Raw genomic sequence first — 13,567 nt, forward strand, 5'->3', positions numbered from 1 at the left:
TGCTTGGGCCTCAGGTATTTAGGAGCTACGTCAAATATGAAGGGATCAGTAGAAGATGGTGGTGAACATGGTTGCAGCAGCCACTCTGGCTCCAAAAACACTGCTGAATGTAAGGAACACTAACACCTGTAGATCTACCAAGCTAGAGGACTAGGTCAGGAAGCTACTGTGCGAAACTGGCTCAATGACGGCAGTGAGCACCAAATCGAAGCCCACTACTGAAACTCAAGGAAGGGATTGTCAGGAACAGTGGAAAAGGAAGCAGAAGTACACTAAGTGTGCCGGCATTCATGTAAGACTCAAATTTAGTCCTGTGCTCCCGATGATTTTACTTGAAAATGTACAATCTCTGGAAAATAAACTGGATTACCTGCAGCTGCATCTGAACCAGAGGGAATTGGGGATCACTGCACTCTGAAAATAACTGGTAATTATGGAAGTGTGGCTCCATTCCAGATTCGACATCCAGCTAACAATGTGTTTGCTCTGATTGTTTAAATTGATTGTTGAGTACTGGATATTGTGTGTTTTTGTGTATGCACCGTGGTCCGGAGAGACACTGTTTCATCTCGTTGTATATGTACAATCAGATTATATTGAACTTGGACTTGGATCAAGTGCTTTTTTTGTCGGATTTTCCTAAGCTAAGAAAGGAAGCAGAAACATCTCAAGTTACTGGACAAATACAAAGGGATGTGAATACAGTTCTGCAACAGGGCAGACGTGGCAGGTGAATTAAAATGTGGAAAATAGGCATAATCCATTTGGATGGAAGAAATGAAAAGCAGGATATTGTGTGAATAGAGAAACTCTTCAGAATGTTCCTAAGAGTAGAAGAAGAGTTGAAACAGATCAGTGAAAGGTGTCAAACATCTTCACTCAGTTCAGAGATGCACCTGTGAACAAAATTAGTTGTGGGTGCAGAATGGTTTGGGTGCAGCCAGCGGTGTTATCCGAGCGGGGTTGCCAATCTAAATGAAAAGGTAAGTGAATGCATTTTAATTTTTTTCCAAAATTTATTACTTTTAGGAATATTATTTCAAAATTATTAAATTTGTTTTATATTTTTAAATCTGTAATTGTTTTACTACTTGGGCATCGATTTTGAATGTCTATAATCATCATGGATAGTTCCAAGTTCATTGGGATTTGACAGTTGGCAGAAGATATGGAATCGGTTTGAGGAGTGGGACCCCAGTCACTGTTCCTGATAACTGCCTCGGAAAGTGCCACAGCAGGAAGGTCCAGAGGTCATCGGGCTGATAGGGCTTCAGGGGTAGTCCAAGGCATGGACTGAATCTAGTGTTACTGGCTCAATGACTTTGCACTGAAGATTTTTAGTCGCTCATTAGTGGGATGTGTGTGCCACTGACTAGGCCTCTTGTTTATGCTCTCCGCCCCTCAGTTATACAGTGCTGTCGCACTAAATTGGGCACACAGTTGGTGTGCCGATTAACGCAACACCTTTACAGCACCAGCGATCAGGACCAGGGTTCAAATTCTGAACTGTCTGTAAGAAGTTTGTACATTCTCCCAATATCTGCATGGATTTTCCCCAGAAGTTCTGGTTTCCTCCTACTGTTTGAAATGTACTGGGGGTGAGTTAATTGGGTGTAAATTTGGCAGCATGGACTCGTGGTGTGAAATGGCCTGTTACCGTGCTGTATGTCTAAATTAAATTAAAATTATTTCATCAATGGGCTTTGCAACTAGGTTTATGTAAAGCAACAGTTAACCAACCTTCTAGCTCTGTGCCACCAGAAGCAACAGGTAAATTTGTTCTCCCACTGACAGAACCTGCTTTAATTCAATGTGGGTTGGACTTTTGCAAGCTATGTAGCATTTGCTATTTTTCATGGCTTATTAACCTATGTGTTTCTGTCATGACCATGTAGTTATTGGCATTACAAGCCCTGAAATGGAAAAACTCTCAACCACATCAGAAGATTCAAGGGTGGCCTCGGGAGCAGGTAAGTTCCAGGACTAAACTGTGGCATGTACATTCAGGTTATGCACATTAGAATTTGGAAGCAAGGACTTCATGGAGACATGTAAACTTCTGAGAGGGCTAAACAGTTTAGATACAAGAAGAATGTCCCCAATGTTGGGAAATCCAGGGCAAGGGATGTCGCCTAAGAATAAAGGGGAGCCCATTTGGAACTCTGATGCTTGCTCCACCATTCAATATGATCATGGTGATCAGGATCCTACTCCTCTTTTCTTTCCATACCCCTTGATCCCTTTAGCTATAAGTGCCACATCCAACTCCCTTGTGAATAGATCTAATTAACCAGCCTCAACAACTTTCTGTGATGTGGAATTGTGCAAGTTCACAACCCTCACAGTCTCAGTCCTAAGTGGCTTTCCCTTTACCCTGAGACTGTGACCCCTTGTTCTGGACTTCCACAACATCTCAAACATTCTTCCAGCATCTAACCTGACTGGTCCTGTCAGAATTTTATCCAACTCAATGAGATTCCCTCTCATTTTTCCAAATCCCAGTGAGTATAACCCTGGTCTATCTTGTCTTTCTTCATTTGTCAGTCCTGCTGTCTCAGGGATCAGTCTGGTGAACCTTCACTGCACCCCCTTAAATGAGGTGTTTTGGTGTCATTTGAGATGAAAATTTGTAATGCAAGTACATTTTTAAAATTTATGATGGGAGGAGATGAGTTTGTTAATTAGGTAATTTTGTAATTCTATGCTGTCACATTTGTGGCCCGAAATGTGAAATTAATAACACCATCACCACATGCTTTACCAGTTGAACATCTCAGTGTCTTTATTTTCCTGCTTCCATTATTCCCCCATTCGCGCCCTCCTACCTCCAGTGCATACCATCTGACTTTCGGTCAGGTTAATACATATCATGCATATTCATTATCATGACATCCATCCTTTCACCAGAAATAAACTTTATATCTTTATGTTTAAATGTAAACACTTTAACACTATCAATAGCATTTTTCTGCCTTCTGAACCAACAAAACAACTTCAAATTCAAAACAAAACCGACTTCAAATTCCCTCTTCACAAAATGTAAAATAAACATGTTATAACCAAATGTAATATAATAGCTCAACTGTTCTTCTGTAATTATACTAATACAATGCTCACTTCATATGCAAAATGTAAACATTTAAATTTATACACCTCACATGTTTAAATTCCAATACTTTTGTTTTGTTTTTCATTTAATACCAAATAGTCCACTAAACAAAAATGCAATTCATACAGCACTCATACATGTACTTTATGATGTATTGATCAAATCACTGTCCAAATGTTCCCATCATCATTTCTCTTCCTTGGTGAGTAACATTACTGCGCTTCATTGAAACTCATTCCAACTATCACAGACTTTCACTTTCGTGATAATGCGGGCACGATTAGAAATATGGCACAAAATCTTCATATCGTTTAGGTGGTTTCCTGTCCCGTCTCGGCCTTCCTGCAATGCTACTGTCGCAACCTGGTTGTTCACCCTCAGCACCGGAAACACTGCTCGCTGTGGCCTCTGGTGTTTCTGGTACTCTGGTCACTTCATCGGGAATGCTGGTAACTACCTCTGGAACATCATCTGGTCCCTCAGGTTGAGCATCTCGTATTGGACTTCCAACCACTTCACTCGGTGTCGCTCTAGATTGGTACTTTTTGACACCAGACACGTTTCTTTTGTACAGGACTCCAGCTGGAGACTTGACTGTCACCATACTGCCGCTTCTGGATACAACAGTGTAGGGTTGATGGTAATAAGGTGTGTCTAGCTTACCACCACTCTCTTGCCTCACCAGAACATTATCTCCAGGCATGATGTCTGAGTACCTGGCCCCACGCTTCGAGTCTGCATACAGCTTTGCTGCTCCCTTCTTTTCAGCATCGTGGTCCCTCATCTCCTGGTCGTCCCTGATTTCCTTTATTTCGGGCATTTTTGTGCGGATTTTCCTCCCAAAAAGTACTTCTGCAGGACTTTTCCCTGTGGTTGCATGAGGCGTTGCCCGATAGACAGCTACATAGGATAGCAGTGCTTCTCTCCAGTTCTGTCCTTCTGCATGAGCAATCCATAATCGTTTTTCGATGGACTGATTTTGTCTCTCTACTTCCCCATTGGCTTGCGGCCATTTAGGAGTTACTTTATGATGGTGGATACCTGTGGTCCTCATGTATTCAGCAAATGTCTCTGAAATGAACTGTGGACCATTGTCAGAGTATAGCGTAACAGGCAATCCATATCTCGCGAAGATCTCTGCCAATGCTTGTATTGTTTTTTCAGTGGTCGTTGACCTCATCACAGAGTACTCATAGTATCTGCTCTAGTAATCTACCACTACCATGAATGACTCACCAGTTGGTAAAGGTCCGAGAAAATCAACAGCTACATCAATCCATGGTCCTGTCGGGAGTTGCGTACTCTGGATCGGCTCTGGAGGATTACTCCTACTTGTGAGTTGACACCCATGGCAGGTTTTGACGAATTTCTCTGCGTCTTTATCACAACCTGGCCACCATACTTTACTCCTGAGGTTTTGCTTGGTACCAACAATACCTAGGTGTCCTTTGGTCTCAACCTCTGTGGTATCACCATTCTACACCCCCTCAATGCACACTGCCCGATGCAACAAAGTTCGTCTCTAATGGGAATATATGTCTTGTGAATGCACTTGTCCCATTGTCCACTTTGGATACATTCTCTAACTTCCATGAGTTCTGGGTCATGTTCGGATTCTCTCTCGACTTCCCTCGTTGTCACAGCTTCCGGTGTCGACTGAATAGCTACGAAGCGTACAAAGCTCTCTGCTTCTGTCCCAAATTCTGACTTGGATTGTGGGCATCCATCTTTCAACAATCTGGACAGCGGATCAGCAATGTTTGCTTTCCCGGCAATGTGAACTACTCTGTACTTGTACGGTTGGAGTCTGAGCACCCATCGTTCTATCCTGGCACACGGTTTGGACCTGGCGGCATAGATCACCTCCAATGGTTTATGGTCCGTGATGAGTTCATATTCAATGCCATACAAATATGCATGGAATCTCTCGCAGGCCCATACAAGTCCGAGTGTTTCTTTCTCTGTCTGAGAATATCTCCTTTCCACATCTGTCAAAGATCTGCTGGCATAGGCAATGATTCTTGGTCCCATATCATGCATCTGGACCAACACGGCTCCTAAACCAACAGGACTAGCATCCGCTATAACTTTGGTTGGTGCAGCCGGATCATAATACCCAAGAGTATCGGCATTTGTCAGACTTTGTTTCAGAGCTGTGAATGCTTCCTTCTGCTCAAAGCCAAAATGGAATGGTACACCTTTCCTGGTTAGTTTCCTCAGTGGTTCTGCCAGTGTAGCAAAATTAGGGATGAACTTTGCACAATAATTAACCAATCCCAAGAAACTCCTCACCTCTGTTGCATTCTGGGGTTCATGTGCATCTGCAACAGCTTTCACCTTGGCCTCAGCTGGGTTCAGTCCTTCCCGTGTAAGCCTGTGTTCCATGAAGTCCATCTCTGACACACCGAATTGGCATTTGTCTCCATTCACGGTAAGGCCTGCCCCCTGTAGTCTGGATAGCACACACCTCAACCGTCTGTCATGCTCTTCCTTTGTAGCCGCATGGACTATGATGTCATCAGAAATGTTGGCAACTCCAGGAATGCCTTGAATCACTCGATGGATTTCATACTGGTAGATCTCAGAAGCTGCATTGATGCCGAACGATAGTCTCCTGTACCGGTACAATCCACAGTGAGTCACAAATGTTGTCACGTCCCTGGATTCTGGGTCCAGCTCTAATTGATGATAGCCCCATTTTAAATCAATTTTTGAGAACACCTGACTGGTAGTTAACTCCTGAAGTACTTCCTCCACTGTTGGTATGGGGTGCCGTTCTCTAATTATAGCTTCATTGACCATCCTCATATCAACACACAGTCTTATGTCACCATTTGGTTTGGGCACAATCACTACTGGGCTGACCCATTGTGTTGAATGTTCTACAGGTTCAATAATGTCTTGCTCAATCAACTCTTTGATTTTGGCCTCGACTTTCCCACGAAGTCCAAATGGAGTTCTGCGAACTGGTTGCACCTTGGGTTTGACCGTTTTGTCCACTCCTAGCTTTAGTTGTCGACCTTTCAGCTTTCCTACTCCCTGGAAAACTGCGAGGAATTCTTGCTTCATATCCTCGTATGACTGAACTGAATTGACACGAGCTCCAATATGAAGTATTGCCAGGTCTTGCGCCGTGCGTCTACTCAGCAATGATTCTCCCCTCTCGTCTATGACAACAAACTCTGCTTCAGTGTACTTGTCACCAGCTTCAACAGTCGCAATGAAACATCCAATGGTCTGCAATGGCTTGGTTGCTGTGTATGGATACAGTTTCTTTGAACACTTCTTTGATGTACAAATGATCTTTTTTCTTTTCAATTTCTCCCATAAATGTCGGTCAATTACATTACTGTCACTGCCTGAGTCTACAATGACCGGAACTGTCACACCACCAATGATCACTGGGACCTTCTCATGATGTACATCATTCAATGTAAACTGATAGTATTTCTGCCCATCCTGGTTGTCATCATCATCGTCACTTTCTGGGTCACCTTCTATATGGCGAATAGTGCCTTTCTTTCCAGGATACTTTCCTTTCCCCCAAGCTTTGCCCTTAGAAGCTGTACTCTTCCCATTCTGGTTTGCATTTGACTTACTTTTGCACTTCTTTGCAAAGTGGTCCTTACCTCCACACTTTCTACAAACTTTGCCTTTTGCTGGGCAGCATGGGTCTTTTCCAAAATGACCTCTGTTTCCACATCTGTAACACTCCAAGTCATGTGTCGGCATATTTCTTGGCTGGCTATGGCTATGCGAGAGCCTATTTACTTGTTGACCAACTTTGTCTTTACTGGGCTGGCTTGAGTTGTCTTTCAATTTCATGGTATGAAATTGCCCCTCAACAGCCTCTAATGCAGCAGCCATTGTTAAAGCATTGGTAAGTTTCAACTCACCCCCTTTTTCCAGCAGTCGCCTTCTGAGTTTGTCTGATCTGTAGTGCTGCACAACTTGATCCAATAACTGGTTGTCCAAATCAGCTGCCATGTAATTGCATCCAACAGCCAGTTGTCGCAATCTCGTCACATACTGGGCAACCGTTTCTCCATCTTCTTGTTTTGTTTTGCGAAACAAATGGTGTTGAAATGTAGCATTTGGTGTCACCACATAGTGTGCATTCAATGCATCTACGGCTTTCTGGTATTCCTCCTTCCTTCCAGTATTCGAAAGCGTCTTAAAAGTTTCCCGAACTGCGGGTCCTGCGGTGAAGAGAAGTAACGCCCTCCGCTGCGCTTTCTGTTCCTCCGTACTGCTATCGAGAAATAGGCCACGACTGTCGGCGTAGGCTTCAAATTCTTCCAGCCATGCCTTCCACTTCACACTCACAGTGCTTGCATCACCCGTCGGGTCAAAATGAGGAACACCTCGAAGTGCTAGAAATTCAGCTCCTGTGACTGCCATGAAGAAAACCTTCCAGCTCAAAGCCACCGATTCAAAATCCAAAATATTTATCACCTTTAAAATCCAAAATGTTTATCCTCGTCGCCAATGTCACATTTGTGGCCCGAAATGTGAAATTAATAACAACATCACCACATGCTTTACCAGTTGAACATCTCAGTGTCTTTATTTTCCTGCTTCCATTATTCCCCCATTCGCGCCCTCCTACCTCCAGTGCATACCATCTGACTTCCGGTCAGGTTAATACATATCATGCATATTCATTATCATGACATATGCATTCTCTTATTTTCCAGTTAATAAAGAGCCGACACATCCAATACCAGGTAATCCACCTTTTAATTCTTGTTGGGTTGTGGTTAGACATAAATTTCATATATGCCACTGTTGACATCTGTTCAGGTGAAGCAGGGTGAGAACAAGATCCAATTGAAGGGGTGGGTGTGGGGGGGGAATGTGAACGGGTAATAGGAGAGGTGGGAGAGCAGGAGAAAGGAGGATTAAGGAAGATAAATATAACGATTGAGGAAGGATGATGGGAGAAAACAGGAGGAGGGGGAGGTGTGGGGGTTGGTGGAGACAGGAGAATGGGAAAGGTTTTTGAAGGTGAATGGGAATGGCATTTCATGGACTGCATTGGGAACTTGTTGCCTCTGGTCTGTATTTTCCTTTCTGTGAGGAATAGTTCATTGTATTCCTTGGTCAGTCCTTCAGCTCAGTGGTGGTGGTTTATACATAGTTCTATCCTATAGTCTTTGTTATTTAATTAGTGGAATTATGGGCCTGAATGTGCCTGTTGTTGGATCAGCTTTTGAGCCTTTTGCACCATTTTGTAAGATCATGGCTATTTCCATACTCTCGAGCTTTTTCCTATATCTCAAAATAGCTTTGTTCAACAAAAATATATTAATCTCAAATTAAAAACTAACAAGTAACAGGATATAAATTACAAAAGAGTGTTCCAAATATCTACCATCCTCTACGTGTGGACATCTTCTCTCCTGCTTCTCATTTTCTGACTGTGTCCCTAGTGGTCATGTTTTGGAATATTTGTTAGGTTGTGTAGGGATTAAATTTGCCAAGAGGAGTATAATGGAAATTCTGTGAATGCTGGGAAATATTGCTTTATTTTTACTTCTTCTGAATGTTGATTTGGAATTCTGAGGTTTTTTTAGGCATGCTAAATAAAAAATGATGTCATTTTTCTCTGATTGGAGACACCATAAATAACTAATTGATACAGGATATCATGATCTAAAATGCACTGTTGGTGTCACAGTTTAAAGCCAAAACCTACTGCCAAAATAGCATATAATGATGGACTTTGTGACTAATAATAGTCCCCACTTACAAAGAAAGCTTTCTTTTTCACGTGGTTAATGTCTGGTCAGCTATAACATTAATAGCTGGCCAGATCAGCCATGATCTTATTGAATGGCAAAGGAGGAGCAACGGACCAGATAGATGACTCCTGCTCCTGTTTCTTCTGCTTTACGGTGCTAAGAGCTTACAAACTGGGTAGTTGTTCATGAGCAAGCAGGCAATCTGAGGAAATTATTCACTATTACATTCTATGCAATAACTCCTGTAAATTTCAAGCTCTGTGCTACAGTTATAGATCAAAATGGCACTTGAGATTGGATTTTCTGTTGATCACTTTTTATGTGGTTTTAGTTAAGTCTGAATTGGAAAGTTGCATTTCAGACACCATTTGTAATTTATAATAAATGATTAACCAAGACATTTTTCTCATGTCCAAGCAGCTATAGGCTTTGTAAGTCCTGAAATGGAACTTGTTGAATTAAAACCAGCAACCTCAACAATCGCCCCAATACCAGGTAAACAGCCAGCATTTCATCGTTGGGTCCTTGGTCAGATGGTGCAAATCCAGGATAAAACAGACCGCCTTTCAACGTGGTGGTGCAGCGGACAGTGAGGAAGGATAAGGTTGGTCACCTTTGTTGTTGGGGAATTGAGTGCAGGAGTGAAGATGTTTCACTGCAGCTACAAAGAGTTTTGGTGAGTCTGTACCTCAGAACCAGAATTTATTGTCATGAACATGTGTAACAAAACTTGTTGTTTTACAGCAGCATCAGAGGTTCAAAGATTCCTATAACTTACATTTTTAAATTAGTGCAAATTAAGAGAAATGGTAAGGTAATGCCCATTCATAAATCTGAGGGCGGAAGGGAAGAAGCTGTTTTTGTTCATTTTGGTGTTTGTTTTCCGGCTCCTGTAATCTTCCTGATGATAACAACGTGCAGAGGGGATGGGCCTGGGTGGTGAGGGACCTTGAGGATAGAGGCTGCTTTCTTGAGACACTGCCTCTTACAGATGTCCTTAATGGAGTGAAGATTAATCCCCACAATGGCGCTGGCCATGTTCACAACTTGCTGTAGCCTTTTCCAGTCCTGTGCATTGATACCTCCATATAATCATGCCAGACAATTAGTCAGAATGCTCTCCGTGATACACCTGTTTAAATTTACAAGAGTAATTTTTGACATACTAAATCTCAAATTCCTAACACCAAACTCCTGGAGAGTTCTACATAGTTTTAAGCTCCTGACTTGCTCTATAAATGGGATGAGACTCTGGTGCAACATAACAATCTACCAATATTACATCATATACTAAAAATATGGAAGAGAATACATCTGGAACGAAAGATGATAAATTATTAAATACCAAAAATGTTATTAACGCAAAACCCATGAATTCCTTTTACAACAGAAATCTATTTTTCAAGGAATGGGCAAGAAAAGGAATTTAAAAAGTTGCTTTTTGGGAAATAATTTATTGACATTTGAACAGTTAAAAGATAATAAAGTTCAATATCGCATGGAACAATATTTTCATATTATCAGTTGAGAACTTTTTTTTTAAAAAAGTTGGGAACTAGTCTAAGGTTACCTGAGAGTAGCTGCTACGAATACTTAATTACAGATACTGTAAAAAAAAAATTACAAACATGTACACCAAATTGCAATACAAGGAAAATGATGAAGCAATGTACAAACCCAAACAAGGTTGGGAAAAGGATTTAAATATACGAATAAAGAATGAAACATGGAAATAACTATGTGCAGGTACCATGAGTAATACAATAAATACTCGGTCTCGTGTGAATCAATACAATTGGCTCCATAGACTATATGTTCTTTCTCAAAAGTTAAAAGAATGGAATCCAGCAATATTCGACAGATGCTTCTGTTGTAAACAAGAAATTGGAACAACAAGACATGCAATTTGGACATGTACAAAAGTGGAAACCTTTTGGGAGGATTTAAACTTAATATTAAATAGAATTACAAAGAATAGGATACCAAAAAACCCAAAAATCTTACTGTTAAGCAACATAAAAGATAAAGAATTGGGTCTAAAATTTGACAGGGTTCAAAAATGATTTATTATGATTGTACTTGCAACAGCAAAAAAGTGCAGAATGATAAGTCGGAAAAAGGAGGCAACCTTAAAAATACAATAATGGTAACATAGAAATTAATAAGTGTATCCCATTAGAAAAAAAATACCTACAATCTAAAAGACAAATATACTTTATTTGAACAAATTTGGGAACCATACATGAAGGTCTGAAATTGGCAGTTTCTAATAAACCCTATCTCTTGATGTGATAAGTTACATAAATATTGGATGGTACGATTTATTTTTCTTTTGTTTTCTATTGTTTATTTATTTCTTCCTTATTTTGTTTTTATATCCTGCTTGAAGTTATTGGGGGTGGGGATGGTGGGGGAAGGCAGGGGGAAATGAAAATGCCACTGTGTATATATTAATACTGAATATTTGTATATATTTTTACTGACGTGGTTCACAGTGAAGTATTAAATAAAAATTTATAAATAAAAGAATAAACTTCAGAGGGCTGTTAACTTGGCCTGCAACATCACAGACACCAGACTTCTCTCTAATGAGGACATCTACAAGATGCGGTGTCTTAAAAAAGCAGCCTCTCTCCTCAAGGACCCCCACCACCCAGGCCATTCCTCATCACTCTGCTACCATTAGGAAAAAGGTGCAGGAGCCTAAAGATGAGCACTCAATGGCACAAGGACAGCTTCTTCCCCACCACCATCAGATTCCTGAATAATCAATGAATCAAAGGTACTGGCTTACTTTTCGTGCACTATTTTTATTGCTATAAAGTGTTCTATAGGAATGTTTGCACTGTGATCCTGCCACAAAACACAGAATTTTGTGACTTGTTCGTGACAATAAATTCTGATTCTGTAAAATTCTGAGAGACTTAGATAGTCAGGGTCTTTTCCCAGGGTAGAGAGGGATGAGAGGGGGAAAGTTTAAAGCAGAGGTATGAGACAGTGGTGGGCCTGAAATGCCCTGTCAGGGGAGTTGAGCAAATTAAATATGAAAATGATTATTAGAAAGCATTTAGACAGACATATGAACTGTGAGCAGGTAGATGGGGTTAGTTAAATTGGCGTTTCATATATTGTTCTGTGTGCTATGAGACTATCTATAGAGAGTCACCAAGAATGTATGGGGGTAGTGAGGTGGTTTAAAGATGGTGAAATATTTTGAAACCCTGGACAGCAACTGCTGCAGTTGGTCAGGACCCCCTCAATGATCTTTCATATTATAGCCTGCGAACTTTGGTCAAACGAGGCATGTTTGGAGATTCTGCTGCTGTGGCAGACTGTTTCCCACACCCCCTTCCATGGAGGAACAACATGATGACATTGGATAAGTGGAGTAGTTAGTAATGAGGGTAAGGTGAGTGGTAGGGGTGTGTGTGAGCTGAGAAGACTCAATGAAATGCAGTTCTCTCTTGATGGAACACAACAGGGCAGAGGTGTGTGTGTGTGTAATTATTATGAAGGGGTATATGCAGTTCTGTGAGAAGATCCTGTTCTCTAAACCATTCTAGTTATATAAAAAAAATTTAAAAGCAGAAAACGGTGGAAACGCTCAGTAAGTGAAGTAGCATCTGTGGAATATCTGTTCACCTCTCCAGGGCCACCAACAATCTGTCATACCTTCAACAGCTGCGGTTTTCTTGGCTTTCAATGTATTTCTGGCCTTACTTAACAACTCTGCACAAAGAACTGTTCCTGTTTAAATTATGTCCTTCTATTATATCCTCATCAGTTATCCTAGCCATAGGGGCTATGGGTGCAGGTGGGTGTGGGTATGTTCATCACCTTGTCTAGAGTCTGCTCCAATGCATCCCAGCACAGTACAAGTCAACCCTCACTACCCATTTGGCAGTTGGACAGACTTTACAAACGGATTGATCTTTCTTTCTAAGAGCTACTTTTTAATCAGCCTCCTCTCACACAATTTATAATTCATGGGGGGTTATTACAACAGAAGAAGATTTTGTTAATTGAGTTTTTTTGTCATGTCTATGCAGATTTGGGTTTTATAAGCCCTGATATGGCAAAGCATGAAATTGAATATCACCCGGATAAGACAACAACTTCAACAGTTCCTGGTACATACTGAGATAAAATTACATTAACCTGATGAGAGAAAACAAAGAAACTTTTGATTCAGTTTGTTGTTCGTTATGTTGGATACAAAATCTCCTTTAAAGATTATGTTGAGTCTGTAGTACCATTCAAGTCCTTTGGATAACTGTCCTTGAGCCCCACCTGTTCTCCCACACTTCATGCTATCAGCATAAACTTTCACCTTGGCTCTTGGATCCAATCTAAATGCACAGTGTTGTTTATCTTGATCTTTATTGAAAAATCTTATTAAACAATCTCTCTGCATTCTGGGTAAAGTAAGTTTTCCTAGATTCAAGATTGTTATTATTATGTAATAAAACAGAAAATGGAGTATTACATAAAATTTCCTTTAGTCTGCCATGTGTCGCCTAGCAACCCTTACAATATGAGAGAAAGAGAAGCAAAAGGATTTGCCTCAAGTCCCCCCTGCCATTTTCAATCCATTGCGATCCAGAGTTCCAGGACCAAAACTCCAACACGATCAAGAAGCCTTCAACACCCGAAGCCCTTTGGGAGTTCGTCTTGCCCTCAGCATCCTCTCGAATCCAAGGTTCCAATACTTGGT

The 13,567-nt window shown here is 41.1% G+C and overlaps 1 protein-coding gene across 5 annotated transcripts in view; it reads left to right on the plus strand.

The window, feature by feature from the left end:
• Positions 1-13,567, plus strand: part of LOC138740622 (mediator of DNA damage checkpoint protein 1-like) — a 104,335-nt gene that overhangs the window by 49,671 nt on the left and 41,097 nt on the right. For 2 of the 5 annotated variants that reach the window (XM_069893523.1, XM_069893525.1), the window contains 4 exons: positions 1,896-1,970; positions 7,807-7,836; positions 9,271-9,348; positions 12,903-12,983. In XM_069893523.1, coding sequence (XP_069749624.1) covers positions 1,896-1,970; positions 7,807-7,836; positions 9,271-9,348; positions 12,903-12,983 — 264 coding nt within the window. The remainder of the gene's footprint in view (positions 1-1,895; positions 1,971-7,806; positions 7,837-9,270; positions 9,349-12,902; positions 12,984-13,567) is intronic. The other 3 variants (XM_069893524.1, XM_069893526.1, XM_069893527.1) reach the window with 3 other exon arrangements.

Source organism: Narcine bancroftii, chromosome 8, assembly GCF_036971445.1.
Source record: "Narcine bancroftii isolate sNarBan1 chromosome 8, sNarBan1.hap1, whole genome shotgun sequence".
NCBI classification, from domain to species: domain Eukaryota; kingdom Metazoa; phylum Chordata; class Chondrichthyes; order Torpediniformes; family Narcinidae; genus Narcine; species Narcine bancroftii.